This window comes from Rosa chinensis, chromosome 4 (genome assembly GCF_002994745.2).
Source record: "Rosa chinensis cultivar Old Blush chromosome 4, RchiOBHm-V2, whole genome shotgun sequence".
Classification (NCBI taxonomy): domain Eukaryota; kingdom Viridiplantae; phylum Streptophyta; class Magnoliopsida; order Rosales; family Rosaceae; genus Rosa; species Rosa chinensis.
In genome coordinates, this window is record NC_037091.1 from 52,455,393 (window position 1) to 52,473,722 (window position 18,330).

The 18,330-nt window shown below is 42.6% G+C and overlaps 1 protein-coding gene and 1 long non-coding RNA gene across 4 annotated transcripts; both read left to right on the forward strand.

The window, feature by feature from the left end:
- The first annotated feature begins 6,598 nt into the window (after window positions 1–6,598).
- LOC121052725 lies at window positions 6,599–8,511 on the forward strand. Its single transcript, XM_040518357.1, has 6 exons — window positions 6,599–6,908; window positions 6,993–7,076; window positions 7,163–7,243; window positions 7,627–7,749; window positions 8,077–8,207; window positions 8,290–8,511. The coding sequence occupies exons 1-5, from the start codon at window positions 6,831–6,833 to the stop codon at window positions 8,170–8,172; spliced, it is 462 nt and encodes a 153-aa protein (XP_040374291.1). The 5' UTR covers window positions 6,599–6,830; the 3' UTR covers window positions 8,173–8,207; window positions 8,290–8,511.
- Window positions 8,512–9,771: 1,260 nt separating this feature from the next.
- Window positions 9,772–11,131, forward strand: LOC112197297. Of its 3 annotated transcripts, XR_005810007.1 has the most exons (5): window positions 9,772–9,857; window positions 10,032–10,121; window positions 10,207–10,261; window positions 10,388–10,476; window positions 10,722–11,131. It is a non-coding gene; the product is annotated as an uncharacterized LOC112197297 (long non-coding RNA). The 3 variants fall into 3 exon arrangements; XR_005810008.1 differs by lacking the exon at window positions 9,772–9,857 and having other exon boundaries at window positions 9,971–10,101; XR_002935609.2 differs by lacking the exon at window positions 9,772–9,857 and having other exon boundaries at window positions 10,003–10,121.
- The last annotated feature ends 7,199 nt before the right edge of the window (window positions 11,132–18,330 follow it).

Consider the following 18,330-nt stretch of genomic DNA (forward strand, 5'->3'; position numbering starts at 1 on the left):
GCTGGTAAAAAGTTTAACTTCGGAGGATCACGTATCCAACTTATCAATCGTCTTCACCATCATATTGCGCAATGGTATGCGGCTTAACCCACAGAAGTGCATCTTCGGGGTCGAGGTAGGAAAATTTCTTGGGTACATCATTAGCCACAGGGGAATTGAGGCCAATTCGGAGAAGGTACAGGCTATTTTAGACATGGTATCCCCAACATACCGGAACGAGGTCCAATCTCTTACTGGCAAGGTAGCCGCCCTGTCAAGGTTCATCTCCAGGCTGACGGACAAGTGTACTCCTTTTTTCAAATTGCTAAAAACCCAGCACGTCGAGGTAATATCCTGGACAACGGAACACGAGGCTGCTTTTCTTGGCCTGAAGGCATACTTGTCAGAGGTACCTCTACTCTTCAAACCGGTTCCAGGAGAAATGCTCTACATATATCTGGCGGCATCATCAACAGCTGTGAGCTCAGTTCTGATTAGGAAGGACTCCGATTGCGAGTACCCAGTGTACTATGCTGGGAAAGGTTACACTGGTGCAGAATCCAGGTACCCGGACATTGAAAAAGTGGCACTAGCTCTCCTGGTATCAGCCCAGAAGCTCAGACATTACTTCCAAGCACACTCAATCACCGTTTACACTAATCACCCTTTGAGGCAGGTTTTGCAGAAACCAGAGACATCGGGCCGGTTAATTAAATGGGCCATCGAGCTTGGGGAGTTTGATATCAAGTACCAACCCCGGACAGCTATTAAGGGCCAGGCAGCAGCAGATTTTATTTCCGAGTCAATTCCCTCCCATAACCCACCCCTGGAATCACCTGAACCGCTAACCCCAGTTCCACCTCCCCCAGGCACTTGGCGATTATACGTTGATGGCGCGTCTAACAAGAAAACCAGTGGAGCCGGTATCCTGCTAATTAGCCCGGACGATCAAGTATACAAATACGCCCTCAAATTTTCCTTCAAAGCATCCAACAATGCCGCAGAGTACGAGGCACTCATAGCAGGTCTGCAGATCGCCCGGGAACTGGGGGTACAACACTTTAGTATCTTCAGTGTTTCTCAGTTAGTCGTAAAACAGGTCAGCGGTAACTTCGAGGCAAAGGAGCCCCACATGTCCTCCTACCAGGCCTTGGCCCGGGCATTAGTTCAGAGGTTTACCTCCTACATTTTTACCCAAATACCGAGGGCAGAAAACGACAAAGCAGACGCCCTTGCAAAGCTCGCATCAACTTCTCCAAGCCCTACCTATGGGGCCACTAAGGTCGAAATACTCGCGGGACCTAGCACTTCTAAGACGGTGTCAGAAATATTTGTGGTGGATCACGCAGCTTCATGGATGGACCCAATTTTGAAATACATGGTCGACGGCCTGGCACCGGATGATAAGGTCGAGGCCAGAAGACTACAGCTAAGGTCAGCTCGATACACGATCATGAATGGCAAACTGTACAGAAGAGGGCATTGCTTTCCAAATCTGAAGTGTGTAACACCGGAGGAAGGTCACAAAATAATGAAGGACATTCACGCTGGTGTATGCAGTAACCATGCCGGAGCCCGATCCCTTGCACACAAGACCCTAAGGGCAGGATATTTCTGGCCAACCATGTCGGCCCTGGCCCAAACAATATCCAGTTCGTGCCACAAATGCCAAATGTATGCAAATATCCCAAGGGCACCGCCCATCGCCCTTTCCATCCTCCTTGCACCATGGCCGTTCTGTCAGTGGGGTTTGGACTTAATTGGTAAACTTCCCACAGCAGTGGGACAGTTCAAATACGCCATCGTTGCCGTGGACTACCAAACAAAGTGGGTAGAGGCAGAACCTCTCGTCGCCATCACCACGGAAAAGGTCAAAAGCTTCCTATGGAAGAACATCTACTGCAGGTTTGGAGTCCCGGATACCATAGTCACGGACAATGGTACCCAGTTTGACAATGATGAGTTGAGGGCTTACACACAGAACCTGGGCACTAAGATTCTCTATGCTTCCCCGGCTCACCCCCAGACCAACGGTCAGGTCGAAGCTGTCAACAAGATAATCAAGAAAATACTGAAAAAGAAGCTTGACGAAGCCAAGGGTCTTTGGGCTGCTAAACTCCCGGAGGTGTTGTGGGCTATCAAGACCACGGCAACGGAGGCCACCGGAGAGACCCCTTTCTGCATGGCTTTTGAATCAGAAGCAGTACTACCTATTGAAACACAAATCCAGAGCCCCCGGATCGAATACTTCGATGCGGGTACCAACTCAGAAGGCCTACACCTCGATGCTGATTTACTCGAGGAACGAAGAGATGTGGCACACATGCATAACTTGGCAAACAAGCGGAGGATAGCTCGTTACTACGATGCCAAGGTACAGTCCCGAACATTAAAGTTGGGGGATTGGGTCATGAAGCAAGTCTACCCAGAGCCCCGGGGACTGGATCCATCCTGGACAGGCCCCTACGAGATCATTGAAGAGGTAGGCCCCGCAACCTTTTTCATCGGGGACATGAACGGGGTCGTTTCCAGGCATCCATGGAATACCCAGCGCCTGCGGTACTATTACAAGTAGCTCCGGGAGCATCTTGTCCTAGCTTTTGCTTTTTGAACATACAGCTATGGCAAGCCACCCATCGGGTACTCATTCTGTATTTAACCACCATGTGGTATTTGAATGGAAAAATGAATTATTCAGACCATTTCTAGCATTTTTTTTACCTACCCCGGACATTCCCGGACATAGCTATTGTCAGTTACTCTATTCCAGTAATAAGTGATGCAAACAAATGCTCAAGGTACGAAATCCTAGAAATTTTAATTCCTTTCCAATTCCCATTCAAAATCAAGAAGTTTCCATTCCACTACTAAAAACAATTGCAATTGCTTCGGAAATTTGCGACGGAAAAGTTTTCCGTCGCAAAAAGTCAACTTTTGCTACGGCATGTGCTACGGTTATTTTACCGTCGCATCTCAGAGAATTTTTACGACGGACGTGACCTTGCCGTCGCATAATTATACATCTATTGCGACGGTACAGTCACGCCGTCGCTTGTATAATTAAAAAAAAAATAATAATAAGACTATTCAATCCTTTAGATCTAGACCAAAACTGATTTTCTTTCATGCCTCCTCTCTCTCACGCTTTATCCACCTAGCGATCCTCGGCCTCCTCTCTCTCAAGACCAAGAGAGACAGGAGCTTCGATGAGCCGACGCCGCGTGGCTCGCCGAGAGTCAGTAAGGATTTGGGGACAGTTATAAACGGGTCGTCGTCCGGGTTCTCAGGTTTCGATTCTGATGGTGGCGGCTCCAAGGGACATCCGCTGCCGCGGCTGTCGGTGTCGTCGGCGCAGGGAGTGGGAAATGATAAGGGGATTGGGTTGGGATCTGCGTCCGGATCGGTTTCCAGTGGGACTTCGTCGGTGTCATCCTCTGATGAGCAGCCAATTGTGCACGACCCCAGTCAATTTGGGGCTTTCAGGTTGGTTTGGATTTTTGGGGCTTTTTGCTGTTTTTGATCAAATTGAGTTTCGCTGAATTTGATTCAATTGAAGTGAGTAAGATGTGCAGAAATGAACAGTTTTGGCTAAAAGCAGTTGTGAATTTATTGGATTTGATGATTGTCAAAATTAGTAATTTGTTGGCTAAAACCTGAAAGTCTGGGTTTTGCTGTCAAATTTGGATTTCCGAGTTACTTGAGTCTGCTACTTTTTCTGAGTTAGCAAAATTAGGAATTTACTACTAGAAAAATCGAGTCTTTTGCTTTAGAATTGGTTTGGTCTGTATATGGGGATTTGTTATCAGTTACAGTCCAACTCCCCTTGTTGAGTTTGCTACTTTTTCCGATTTTTGTTTTGGCCTTTTCAATTGATTTTTCCTTCTTTCTGCAATTGGTGTGTCTTCATTCGACAACAACATCATCTGATCCCGCTTTATTTCTTCTTTTTGAGCGTCTTTTACTGATTTCAGTCTCAATATGGTTGTCTCTAGACTACGGATAGGCTTTTTTGTTTGTTTGTTTTTTTTCTTCTCTATTCCCATAGAAGGTTGAAATGTAATGGAACAGTGAGTGGAAGAAGTATTTTTGTATTTTGTGATTACAAGCTCTAGATGTTAAAGTCAAGGTATGCAGCTTTACATTTTTCATTTTTGTGATTACAAGTGATATCATGTAAAGTTATATTATTGATTAGCAAATGGAGGACTTTGAGATTTCAAACCACTGAGCTTCTCTCTATTTTGCTTCAATTCCAGAAATTTTCTTTCCTTTCGGTAAGAACTTCTACTTTCTGTTAAATTCCAGTTCTTAAAGCTATTCAAGGTTGTAATGGAATGCACTTTTGATTATTACGTTTTGGTAAACCCATGAGGATGGATAGGACTGGAAAATACCAAAGTTCAATTACTGCACTCCAAGTGTCTGGTGTTATGCCTCAAAGACAACACCCAAGCTGAACCAGTGGGCTATTCCATGATTTTTGAAAAACCTATACTTCTTGTTTTACTCTCAGTTTTTAACAGCTTAAAATAGACTCTTAAATGATCATTTTGAGCTTGGTTTCAAGAAAAACGGAGTTAAAATGAGATACTTGTACAATTTTGAAGTTACTGCACTGTTTCAGGATTTCTGCAGAATCAGCGTTTCTGTCCATTTTAGATTCTTGTTTGACCCTCCATTTGAACTTCGATTAGCATGAAACTTTGCAAAATAGTAGCTTCGCATGTCTACTTCAAATCTGGAAAGTTTTGCTTGAAATGACTGAAAGACTAATAGTTGGTGAAATTTTCTTGCTTGTTACCAGTTTTCTGAAATTTTCTCAAAACTTGCAGCTTATTGTTACAAACAATTGATTTGAGAACCTTTACACTTGTTTTCTGTCCTCGATCTTCAGTAAGTTAGATTAGAGATGCAAAGCGGAATTGAAGGACATCAAAATTGTTTTCTGTCCTCGATCTTCACTTGATTTGAGAACCTTTAAACTTGTTACAAAAAGTGGAATTGAAGGACATCAAAATTGTTGTGGTTAGTACATACATATTCATTATGTTATCTTTGTTTTTGGAGTTCAATTTTCTACTCAAGCATAGAGGGAGGGAAATATAACACTATGCCAATAATGCCTTCAGACGACACATTTCAGACGACAGAATTTTTGTTTTCTGTCGTCTGAATCTTTTAAACTTCTTTAGACGACATATAAATTAATTATGTAGTCTGAATAGCAAGAGAATCCATACTATTTCACTTTTTAGTAAGTTAGAAAATTAAGACGACAGATATCTGTCGTCTGAAAGAACTGATAAATTTGCATGAAAAAGTGAAAATTTAGGACAACACTCATATGTCGTGTGAGTAAATGGGAAACAAGTGGAAAATTAGGACTACATTCATATGTCGTCTGAGTAAACGAGGAAACTGACAGCTAATTTGCTAATCTAAAGTATTCGATCCCTCCCTTGGCTAAAAAAGAAAAACTCGGGCTCCTTTTGCTAGGACCTTTCCCTTAGCTGAAAGAAAAAAAGAACCAACCCTAGATCTAAAAACTCGGGCTCGTTTTGCCGCCTCTGACTCTCAGCCAATCTCTCCCTCGCACGCTCGATCTCACTCTCATGAACCTCAGTCCCTCAATCCACCCTCAATCCCTTTCACCCTCTCAAGCTCACACACACTCTCATCCTCCTGCGATTCCGGCAAAGCAAGTTTGGGTATGGAAGTTTTGGGTATAGAAGTTTGGGTAAAGTAAGTTTGGTAAGTCTTCAATCTTCAAGTCTGGGTTTCTCGGTTTATTTTTTTCACTCTTCAAGCTTCATTCTTCAATCAATCGGTCTCTTGCTTTCTGGGTTTTCAATTTCATGTGTTCAATTTGCAGCAAAGCATAGACGTCCTCAAGTTTGGTTCTATTTCTGGTTCGATTTCGAATTCTTCAAGCTTGGTAAGTTGCTGCCTTTCTGGGTATTCAGTCACTCTAATCTTTGTGCTTTGAGCTAATGAACCCTGACTAAGATTCATTTCTCGGTAGCAGAAATCAGTGGCGTGTTTTGATTTTTGTCTATTAGACTTTACCATTGGGTTAGACCAAGTCATATCACCAAGGCTTCTGGTGTGACTTGGTTGTAAGGTTGGGAGCTAAGCTGATGAGGTAGACTAGTTCATTTGGATTCCTTGAATGAAAATCAGGATGTATATGTACTGTGAATGAAACCCTGATGTTCTACACTGTGTACATTGAATTGTACTTTCCTCTATACGTAACTTCTTTGTTACTAAGTTTCTGAGTTGTTCTGGTATGCTTTTGCTTGTCAACAGGAACATGGAGGCGATCTCAATGAAGCCGTGAATGCACATTTTAGGGAAGGAGATGTACACAGGTATCACATTTTCACTTCATCTCATTCCTTTTTATTTTCTTGCTCAACTTTTAGCAGTAATTTTAGTAACATTCTGCGTCTGTGTCTTTTCTCTTTAATACTTGTTTTACCTTTGTTCTTTTTTGGTTCAGTACAAGTCCTTCATCTACTGCTCCCCCACAGTACAATTTCCCTCAAATGAGTAATCGGAATCAAGTAGCTCCACAACAAGGACTTCTGCCACTTCTCTCTGTTGCCAGGAGTTTCAAGCCTTCATTACTACTTGACCGTAGTTACAGTAGAGATCTCTACAATCGGATTGGTTCTGCATTAACTGGTTGGGCACCATCACCTTCACACCCAGGAGAGGTAACTGGGGTTCCTGTAGGTTTCAATGCCAGCAATGAGCAGCCTTATCTCTCAGGACAGAGGCCTACAATTCCGGATGTGGCAAGAACTGACTTGGACGCCTCAAGATATGGCAATGATGTGGAGGAAGAAATGATTCAAGCTGCTATTGAAGTTTCAAAACGAGAAGCTGAAATGGGTTCTCCGAATGTGCAAAACAGTACTCCCAATGTATGCTCCTGCCAATCTAATTGTCTTGGCCTATATCTTCTGTTTTTTCTAAAGCTATGACTCTTATTAGATTTGTTCATTCAGGTATCTCCTGGTAATGGGCTTCCGGTTGAGAAAATTCCTGAAGAAAATTCAGATTTTGATCGTGCAGTTTTGTTGTCCTTGAAGGTTCTTAATCTGTCTTTCTTTTTCTGGGAGGTGGGTGCTTCCTTATTTTGAGGTCCTTGATTTTTTGTAATTTGAAGTGAGTTCAGACAGCAGAACAAGAGAAAGCAATACGTGAGATGCAGCTGAACGACAGGAATCAAGATCCAGGAGTTTATAGTACATGGAAGGTATACCTTCTATTTATGGTAGAGTTGCTCAGTTTCATATACAAATATTAGAAATAGTAGAAAAGATATTTGTAATAATAAATATATCAGAATTTCATTCAAACAGTTTCATTTCAGGTTGTATGCACTGCAGAATGGAGGGTTTAGGTTTCATGTTATACAAATAAGAAGAAACATTCTCTAATTTTTGGCAGACATTGTCTCAAGTAATATTTTAGGCTGCATGTAACTGTTTTAGCTTTTCTTACTTATCTATCTGTCTTAAAAAGCATGTCAGGCCTAAATTCTTCTTATGCATCTATCAAACGAAGTACATTATGAAACTTTAGTGAAACAATCTATTGAGACTCCCCTTGCTAATGAAAAATATTTGTGGATTCTAGCAAGGAAGGTCATCACAGCAAAATGGAGCTGAAGTTGTAGAGCAGCAATTAGTTAGTGAAGAGTCTAAGCGTGATGGTGGTAGTCATCTTCAGCAGGGAAAACTGGCAACTCACAGTGATGAGGTATAATCTCTGTTCTTACTTTTTTATTTATTTAGCCCACGTAAAAGAAAGTTGACTGCTAGACTAGTCAAATTTATCACATATATACTTGTAGTTGGGAAGCTTATCTCCAAAAGAGCTTGACGAAGCAATTATGCTTGAGACTGCACTTTTTGGTAAATTTCCATACACTTTTTGGTAAATTGTGGAGGACAAGAACTTGGATTTCAATATGAAGGTAAAATTGATCAACTGCTTACCTATGGACTTTATTGTTTAATGATATAGTACGTGCATGCTCTGTGCATGAAACTTTCATATTTAATTTGCTGCATTTCCTTATTGCAGTGGGGAACGAGGTCAAATTTGGTTTACACAGTCAATGATATTGATGAGATCCGAGCGGAATGGGCTGAGCATGTTTTGAAGTTCCCAGAAAATTAAGTATCAGCCTATATATATGCTTTTGTTTCTGGTAGGTTATGAGCAGTAGTAGTGTCTAGAAACTGCTTTTGTGCATTTTGACAGAACTGCCTATATATATGCTTTTGTTTCTGGTAGGTTATGAGCAGTAGTAGTGGCTAGGAACTGCTTTTGTGCATTTTGACAGAACTGATGGAAAGTGTTGAACAAATGCATGCAGTTGCTGTAACTACTCTATGGATGCTACTAGGTTTTTGTCTTAGTTAGATTAAGATCCGTGCAACAATGGCAGTCATTAAAATCATTTAATGTAAAGGCTAGCATGCTAGCTAGTTTAGTATTATGCTACTGATGGGAATGTATTTTGGTGGGTTGATTTATGCAATGAGGAATTTGTTGATTTCAGATCTTATAATTAATCTGCCTTTCTCGATTGACTACTGTACAGAATGAGGTTTGCTATGGTTCAAATCCAACAAATGCAAGTTTATGATATGTTGTATCACAAATAAAGTAACAACAGAAAACTGAAGTTTATTTCACTGTCAAACAACAGAGATGCCTTTAACAGACAACATAAAACTGAAGTTCAATTCACTATCAAACAACAGATATGCCTTTAACAGACAACAGAAAACTGAAGTTCAATTCACTATCAAACAACATAAATACTTCTAACAGACAACATAAAAATGAAGTTCAATTGATTATCAAACAACAGAAACGCGAAGTTTTATTTTCTATCAGACAACATAAAAACTTAAAATTGTGGTTGGAATACGAGACAGACGACATAAAAATAAAGTCTTACAACTACTTAGACGACATATGAGCATAATTTACCCAATTATAAGTGATTTACAAACAACAATTAAATGTCGTTAAAAATGCATTCAAACAATAGATTGTCAAACAAGTCTTTATTTTGGTAACTTCAGACCACATATATATGTTTTCTTATTTGTCTTAAGACGACAGAGGTTTTATTAAAACTGTAGTTTGTACCTCATTTCAACAACATTAATATGTCATTGTATATGATTAATAACTACATAAAGTTCCATATCCTTCAAAGTTGGGTTGTTCAGACGACAGAGCCTTACGAAACTTCTGTTGTCTGAGTGAGAACAGACGACAGAGGATATCTGTCGTCTGATGCTATAAGAGATGACAGCTGGATAGACTACATATAATTTGCATATCAGACGACAGATATAATCTGTCGTCTGAAGCTATTATTGGCATAGTGTAAGGGAGAAAGCAGGGAGGGAGAGATGCAGAAGAATGAAAACAGTAGCTAAGAAATGGTTTTGTTTATGTTAATTTGTAGGCACTGATAGCAATCACTCCAAATTTCAGCCCTTGTCTCTTCCTAATGTCAAAAAGAGTGGTATTATTCTTTTATTCTCTACTGATTTACAATTTAATTGTTTCTATGAACAATGGAGTAGTGCACTGATTGTTTGTTGTTATATTTGGTTGATTGAGTTCACCAAAAGTTTGAGAGTTTTGATCAACTAATCCCTTCCTTTGTTTTTGTCTTCCCTTATCAGCAAATGGAGAAGCATATCAAGACACTCATTGTCCTATCTCACTACTTGGAGGTGCAGTGTTTTGATACAAAATTGTTTGACTAATCCAGCAATTTTCAAGTGGTTTAGGTGGAAATACAGATTAGATTCTCCACCTCAGACTGAAGAGCTATGGTAATTATCTAAGAACTTCGTTATTATCTCTCACCATTGAAATTGTACTTGAATTTAGTTCTCTTCTATTGTTGTTGTTGTTCTCTCTTTTTTTTGCCTTCCCTTTTTATGGAAATTGTATGATTCATTTGGCTATTTTCAAATGGTTCAGGTGGAAATCTTTCGATTCTGCAGCTCTCAAGTACAGTTTATCTCATTCTCTGATGTTGAGTACCTGGAATCAGCCGTTTTCCTGTGGGCAAGGGTTAGGACTAGGCTGCAAAGGTTTGTTCTTTTTCTTATACATACTTCTTTCTCATATTTCTATAGTTTATTAGACATTCATTCTAATAATAACACTTTGTCATAGGTTTGTTTGAGGATGAGAAAGCACACAGTTAATTCTTCAACATTGGCTTGAAGCTGTAAGTTCACACTTTATCTATGACCTTTAATAAGCTCATATATTTCTTTTGGAAACCGATATTCCTTGCAATATAAAATATGCATGATCTAATATTAAGCCATTTACTTCTTGATGTGCTCTACAGATTCATCCACACCATCAGTATGGACACAATTTACACATGAACTACGATTTATGATTTGAAAGTGAGAGCAGCCAGCCTTTCTTCTACTGGTAAGCGATTGGCCGTAATCTTCATTTATTTTCACCATATAATGATCAAATACGTTGGTGAAACCTTTTCTGATGATAGATGTGATGTTTGAGACTTACTGACCAATATGTATTTATTTTCACCATATAATGATCATATACTGCTTTGTGTTGTTTATATATTGCAAATTACTCTTTCCAATGCTATTGGTGATAAATAATGTTACCTCTGATTATTTTTGTGTGTCCTATGTTTGATTATATAGACGGATACCCATCTGAATTGTGGGAAGGCACTACTGGAAATGCTATTATGTATTTATGTCCCCCTGCCATCATATGTTGCAAAAGACTTGGGACAATGTTCAAAAGCCGTGATGGGTCCTGCTGGAATCTGTTTGCTGTGTTTTTGAACATTTGATGGAACTATGGGCTTATTTGGGAAGAGAAATGATTGAAGAATGTCACTGTGTTATGTTTGTGTACTGGTAGCTTCTTCTTTTTTTAGGCAAGCGACATTTTACTGATCTTTGGCTGTAATTAAAGAGTTGGTGTATGAAAAGCTATTGGATAGGCAAGAAATGGATGACTTGCTGCAGATGGTACTAGCTTTGGTGTGCAATTCACACCTTTTTTTTTTTTTTTTATAAATGAAATATTCTTTTGCGACGGCAAAGTATCCATTGCAACAAATTCACCCCAATTTTTTTTTAAAATGAAATATCTTTTTGCGACGGCAAAGTATCCGTCGCAAATAGTTTAACCATTGCGACCGCAACAGTTTTCCGAAGCAAATACTTTTTGTGACGACATTTTACCGTCGCAAATGGATTTTGTGACGCCACCTATTGCAACGCCAACATTTCCGTCGCAAAAGGCTCAATTTTCCGTCGCAAAAGCCCAATTTGCCGTCGCAAAATAGGCGTCGCAAAAGCAATTCTTTTTAGTAGTGTTCACAAAAAGCCTGGACTACCAGACAGAATTGGACAATTGTTCAAACGGATAAAATTTCAAAAAAAAAAAATTTATTTACAACCGCTCGCCACCGGTACTCTGGGACCCACCGGCACCAGACTTGACCGCCGCCTCCCGATCTTTCTTCTTTTTCTCCAGGAGACCCCGCCTGAATTTAGCTTCATCCAAGTATCCGGCCGCCACCCACTCCTTAAACTTCATGATGACAGCCTTATCTTGGGTAGCAGTTAGCATAGCGATGAGCTCTTCGGAGGACTTGTACTCCTCCACGGCCTCGTGCCTCTCCGCGGGAAGGTGATCCTCCAGGTGGTCTGCCTTCTCCTTCCATGACACGGCAGACTCTGCAGCTTTTTTCTCGGAGTCCCGAGCGTTTTTCACCTTTTCCCGCGCCTCAGAGAGTTCACCCTCAAGCTCCGCGATCCTCTGCTTAGCCGCGGCCATCTCAGTCTTCAGCGAGTCTCGCTCCTTCTCCAGCTTGGCCTTCTCGCCATGAAGATACTTCACCTGCCCGGAGAGATTGCTAACCTCCTCCTTCAGATGAGTATCTTCCTCGCTGGTGTCAATCGCGTACACATTGAAGAGTGCCTGCAAATACACCGATTAAAAGGTATATAACAATAAAAATCCATTGCAGAGAATGAAACAAGACGTACCCGCATCATGGATTCCAGGGCAAGACGGCGATTCTCTTGGGGCGTATTGTCCTTGGCCCGCACCCGGTCGAGGTCAATGTCCTTCAAGTCACCAAGCATGGACCGCACGAACTTTTCATCGGCAACCCCGTACTCACTCAACAGTTGCTTGATGGGCTTCTTGGGGATTACCGGAATGGCAGGAGACAATAAGCCAAGCGAAGGCGACGACTCTGGTCCCGGGTGATCTTTCTTCTGCCTCTTCGCACCAAAACCCTGAACATCCCGGCCAGTATACGTCACCTCCTGCTTATCACTTCAATGCCGGTGCCTATGGGATCTCTTCTTCTCACCAGGAAGCAATGCCTCATCGCTCCCAGTGGAACGAGAGGAAATAGGCACGGGGGCCTGTACCTTTCCCGTCCCGGTATCATCTATCGTGATAACGTCGGCCAAAGAGGGCTGCACGACGTGGGTCACGGGAGCGTCAGGATCAGGTTCACCATATCCCTTATCGGTGATCTCCAGTAGGGTCTCTTCAACGGACCGACTTGTACCTTTCGACCCTAGGTCGACATCGATGTGAAGGGCGTCTTCCCCTTGGCCCATCAGCATATCCATCAACTGGGCATCATCCATTCTGTCCTCCTCTTTGCCTTTCCGGGGTTTCCTCTTCGGCGCTTTCACTGCAATCAGTTCCAAGATTAGTCGAAGGTAAAAAGGACGAGCGACACAAAAAAAAAAAAACAATGTAATATTTTAAACCCTTACCGGGGAGCCACCCTAGCCCTAGCCTATAAAGTATAGAATGCCGGATGAATCTATAAGAGCTCCTCTCTTTCTCTGACCAAACGGCATATACCCGGGCTATCCTCTTCCTTTCTACTTCGGATAGAGTATAGGACTGGTCCCCGATAGCTTGGAAGGTACCGGTCAGCTGCCACTTCTTATTTTTAATTTGCCACCGCCCCCCAGCTAGGAATACTTTGTTCCTCCACCTTTTGCTCATCGAGGAAGGCCTGTCGGTAACTAGTGGTTCGTAATCCCTAGCGGCAAATGTAACCATACCCGCACAAGACAGCTTCCTTGAGTACAGTACCCGGTGTACCACGCAGAATTCATTTATTGAAGGCCACCCTTGTTGGCACAAGTCCCACATGGCCATCATACTGTATATTTGACGAATGGCATTCGGGGTCAACTGCCCCGGTGACAGGTTCAGCATCCGCAACAGATACTGTAGGCACCGGGGCAGCGGTAGATATAACCCTTGGTGGAACTGATTCTCGTGCAGCGCCACCCACCCCGGGGCAGGATTCGCGGCCATCTCTCCATCCCTGAGAGGCCTAAGCTCCACCGCGTCCGGTATTCCCCACTTCAGTCGCATGTCGATTATCTCCTTAATCGTCATACTTCTCCCGGGTTCGTCGCACAAGGTCCCATCCGCTAGTGTATACCTCGGCTTCGGTATGACCTCGGGAATGGCCACGGTGACTACCGGGGCCTCCGCAGATCCACTCTCGCTCTCACCCTCGTCGGACTCCCCACTGCTCTCCGAGAACACCCCAGTAGAGGATCCCGTGTTCTCTGCTAATTGATCTACTCGGCCTAAGTACCGATCGATATCCACTTCAGCTTGCCTGGCAGAAGACTGGTACGACGATCCCTTATCCCCACCCCTGGCTTCTGATTCCATCCTAACTACGGTACCGGGGACCTCAAATCTCGCTATAATCTGGAACCAGAAGCACAAGGGTTAGCCTATCCAAAACCCAGAAATTCCCAGAAATTCAAGTAAAACCAAGACCATTTTGAAGCACGGATTACTCCCCACTTCAAAGCAAAACCCAGAGAATGGAACAAACCCAAAAATCTAAAACAAAAAGTTAACTACACACTAGTATTGTTCGTGTTCTGTCTTTATGCAAACAAGAGGACCAAAGACAAACAGAAAACATCCATGGCAGAAGCAGAAACAATAGACCTAGCAAAATCGTACAAGCAGAGCGAGAGATCTAACCTCTTCTTCGACAGACGATCGATCTATCACTCCACAAGCACGCACACTTCTCCTTTGGCTCTCCCCTTTTTTCCCCGCTGCAAATCTTCGAAGTCTTCTGAATTTTTCACGAAAGTGAGGGAAAACAATCGGTTTCCCTCTTAAATTCAATCTCCAATGCATCAGGGCCGTCGAAACCGAAAAGCCCTCAACCATAGGATCGCTACACGTGTCCCACGCCTCCCCATTTCTCGAGCTTTGGCAGGCGAAAGGACGGGCATTTATTGCACAGCCCAGTCTGCTCCACGTGGCCGACATGCACCGCCTACCCCATCGGGTATCAGAGCCAAGTCCTCTCTCTACCCCATTGGGTACCGGAGGCTCAAAATTTTCTACCCCATCAGGTATCAGAGCTAAGTCCTCTCTCTACCCCATTGGGTACCGGAGGCTCAAAATTTTCTACCCCATCGGGTATCAGAGCCAAGTCCTCCCTCTACCCCATTGGGTACCGGAGGCTCAAAATTTTCTACCTCATCGGGTATCAGAGCCAAGTCCTCCCTCTACCCCATTGGGTACCGGAGGCTCAAAATTTTCTACCCCATCGGGTATCAGAGCCAAGTCCTCCCTTTACCCCATTGGGTACCGGAGGCTCAAAATTTTCTACCCCATCGGGTATCAGAGCCAAGTCCTCTCTCTACCCCTCTACCCCATTAGGTACCGGAGGCTCAAAATTTTCTACCCCATCGGGTATCAGAGCCAAGTCCTCCCTCTACCCCATTGGGTACCGGAGGCTCAAAATTTTCTACCCCATCGGGTATCAGAGCCAAGTCCTCTCTCTACCCCATTGGGTACCGGAGGCTCAAAATTTTCTACCCCATCGGGTATCAGAGCCAAGTCCTCTCTCTACCCCATTGGGTACCGGAGGCTCAAAATTTTCTACCCCATCGGGTATCAGAGCCAAGTCCTCTCTCTACCCCATTAGGTATCGGAGGCTCAAAATTTTCTACCCCATCGGGTATCAGAGCCAAGTCCTCTCTCTACCCCATTGGGTACCGGAGGCTCAAAATTTTCTACCCCATTGGGTATCAGAGCCAGGTCCTCTCTCAACCCTCATCCTGTCCCAGGGCGTAGGTGGCTTTTACCTACAGCGTAGCCAGCTCAAGATTTCTCTTATGCGGGAACTTGGGGACTACCTATAGGCACACTAGTGCCAAACCTAGAGACAAAATAATAATAAGTCCCCACCCAAGAAACATCTTGAACGGGAAATTGGGGGACTTGTACATACTGGGGAGTCTCAACTAAGTTTGGCACTATCGGCTGGGCCCCATCGGTACTCTTAGGTACTATGCCATGGGCCGGGTTCACGACCCACCATGGAGGGCCTCACATGGGATGCCACCCCGGACACCCAGGGCCCGGGGCAAGGCCAGCACAGCCCATCTATACACAACAAGAGGGCTGATATGACGTCAGAAGAACCTGTGTCCCACATCGAGGATAGGGGGACTCCTTTCCTATACTCGAATATAAAGACATTAGCACAACCACCTTCGACAGGTAATAACTCCTTTATCCACTATTTAATCTCTACACATCTATTAGTTTCTCACTCAGGCATCGGAGAGGTATAAACCGTCCGGTACGGTTTATCCCTCTAACGTTGTATTCTTGATACAGGATTTAGAAGTTGGATCGGTACCCCAGACGGTATAGCATTCTGTGTGAGGTACCCGGAGAAAGCCACCAGAAACAGAAAGACATTACCATACTAAATCGATGTGGTATTATATCGATGTGGTAGCCTAAACAATCAAGGTCCGATAAAAAGATGCCATAGATCATGCAATGAAGTTTGTTACCTGGAAAGAAATGAGTCAGGGATTTTGGAAATCTTCCAATCTCCTTATTTATCACAGTAGCATTCTCGAAGTCCTTGATGCACTTTGATAGGTAAGATGTCACCTTGGCAAATATTTGCTTATCTGTTAGTACTAACAACTCATTGGCACGATACTGCACAAGAAAATTGGATCAGACAGAAGTCCGGTTGAACTTATGAAATTAATAATTACAAAATCATAAGAAAAGCAGGAGCATTGGTACTCACAAAATCAGCTTGTAGCACTGTTACTGTACTATCTTTGTGGTCATCATGAATTACATTCAAATCAAAGAAAGACCACCCGAATGAATCATCAAAACCTGAGCAAGCATTGCTTGCATTTGGAATGTTCACCTGATTATGTGGTCCACAACAAAGAATCAACTCCATCAAATCATGACCGAAAAAGTACCATCGATTGACTTGTTATATTAAAACTTTCCATATTAAAGTGCCTAATTAGCAAAGTAGGTATTAGAACCATAATTGAAATCTAAAGCATGGTAGAAATAAAAGCTAGAATCAAAGGACATGCTCACACTACTACAAAAATTGAAACACACAACACTCATCACACAACAGAACAAAAATCTGATGTTGTGTGTTAACATAAACTCTATCATACAACGGTACAAATTTGTTTCTGTTGTGCGAATGTAAGCAAATTGAAAACTTTTTTTTTAGGAAGATATTGCACAACTGAGTTTAGAACTTTCTGTTGTGTAAATGTGAGGCCTAGAATGGAGGGAAATGAGCACATAATTCCCTCCCAGAACGAGCTCACCAAAATGGAATTTGAACTATCACACAACAGGTTTTTGTTATCTGTTGTACAACGAAGTGTTGTATGAACTTTGAGAAATCGTACTTGGTACACCTAGTGTAAGATCCCCAAATTTGTACAACAGACTATCATAGTTCTGTTGTCTGAGCATGGAAGCAAGTTGCACAGCGCGGCAAAGTTTCAATTTGATGAAACCTATGTAGGCACATGCGGCAAATTTTCCCTCCCAGCCTGCTTTGTTGTCATGTACTCACACAACAATGCTTTCTTTATCTGTTGTTGGAGAAACTTGAGACAAATTGAAGTTTCCCAACCAAACAACTTAATTGAAACCTTTATCCCCATTTACTCCCAGCAAACCCGACGACCACTGTGACTCCTTCCAAAACAGCCCTATTTGCTCCCTTAAACCAGCAACCCGTATACTCGAAATCAAAACCTAGCTAACCACTTACACCGTTTCGTTTCTCTTCAGCCTAGAAATCAAACCCATTTGCGGCGGATTTCTTAAAACCCTAGAAATCAAAATGGGAAGAATATTAGCTCCGGCGAAGGTGGGTTTTGTTTTGGCTTCGTTTTAGTCAAATCCTATATTAGATTGGGGGTTCCGGTTTTTGTTTCCCACAAGCCCAAGCGTGAGCAGCCATCAACAGCTAGCCCGGACTCTCGATCAGTGTGCTCTCTTATGAACCCACTCTCTTAGTCCTCTCTCGTGAACCTCTCTCTCTCTCTCTCTCTCTCTCAACATCTCGAGTCTAGACAGCTTAGAATAGCCTCTCGACCGAAATTCTCTTCGCCACTGTTCTCCCCTTCATCAACGCCACCCCCAATTCTCTCTACCTCTACTTCGATTTACTCTACTTTATCAATGTCTTGCTTGACCTCCGATTTACTCTTATCCTTGAAACCCTAATTCACCAATTGTTCTTAGTCTCCAGCAAGAAATTAGGGTTCAAATTGGGGCTCGCTTTTCATCTCTGATTGAAATCGATCTCGGATTCGAAGATATATATGTGGAATGCACCACCAGGTTTCAGACCCATAAGGGTTCAAATTAAGGCTCGCTTCTTCCTCTCCGGCCAAGCCTCTTGGAGTTTCGACGATTCGGTCTGAGTCATTCCATGGAACTCACAAGGTCCCTGTGGTGTCAGAGCCAAGAATGTTCAGGTAAGGTTCTGGGAACTTTTCAAAATTCGATTCCGAAACCCAGATTAGTTTTTATCTTCCTCTAATTCATGTGATAATTGATGGGTGTTTGGTTTTTGATTTGAATAGCTGGTGGATAAGGATCCAGAGAGGACTATTCTGTTCTGGGCCACCTTTGTAAACTACTTTTCTCTCTGGATCCATCTACTTTTAGTTCAAATCTGGTAAAAAAATGAAGAAGAGGAAGTTATGTGTGAAGGATTTACACCAACTATTCTTTTGTGAATATACCACTATTTACACCATCTCTCGACCCTCAGAAGGACCTGATTATCAAGGTCAAGCAACACAAGGTCAGTGCGACCCTAATGCTTTGTTTATCTAACTAGTTGTTTTCATTTGTGCTGAGCCTTTAGCTTTGATTTTTCATTTTCCTATTCTTTGTTTGATTTGG

What these genes read in the sequence shown, in the direction of transcription:
- LOC121052725 (XM_040518357.1), top strand. Translation starts at nt 6,831, where the DNA reads ATGATTCAAGCTGCTATTGAAGTTTCAAAACGAGAAGCTGAAATGGGT. An exon ending in GAGTTTATAGTACATGGAAG is followed by an intron (nt 7,244 to 7,626) that starts GTATACCTTCTA and finishes TGTGGATTCTAG; the next exon opens with CAAGGAAGGTCATCACAGCA. An exon ending in TGGCAACTCACAGTGATGAG is followed by an intron (nt 7,750 to 8,076) that starts GTATAATCTCTG and finishes TCCTTATTGCAG; the next exon opens with TGGGGAACGAGGTCAAATTT.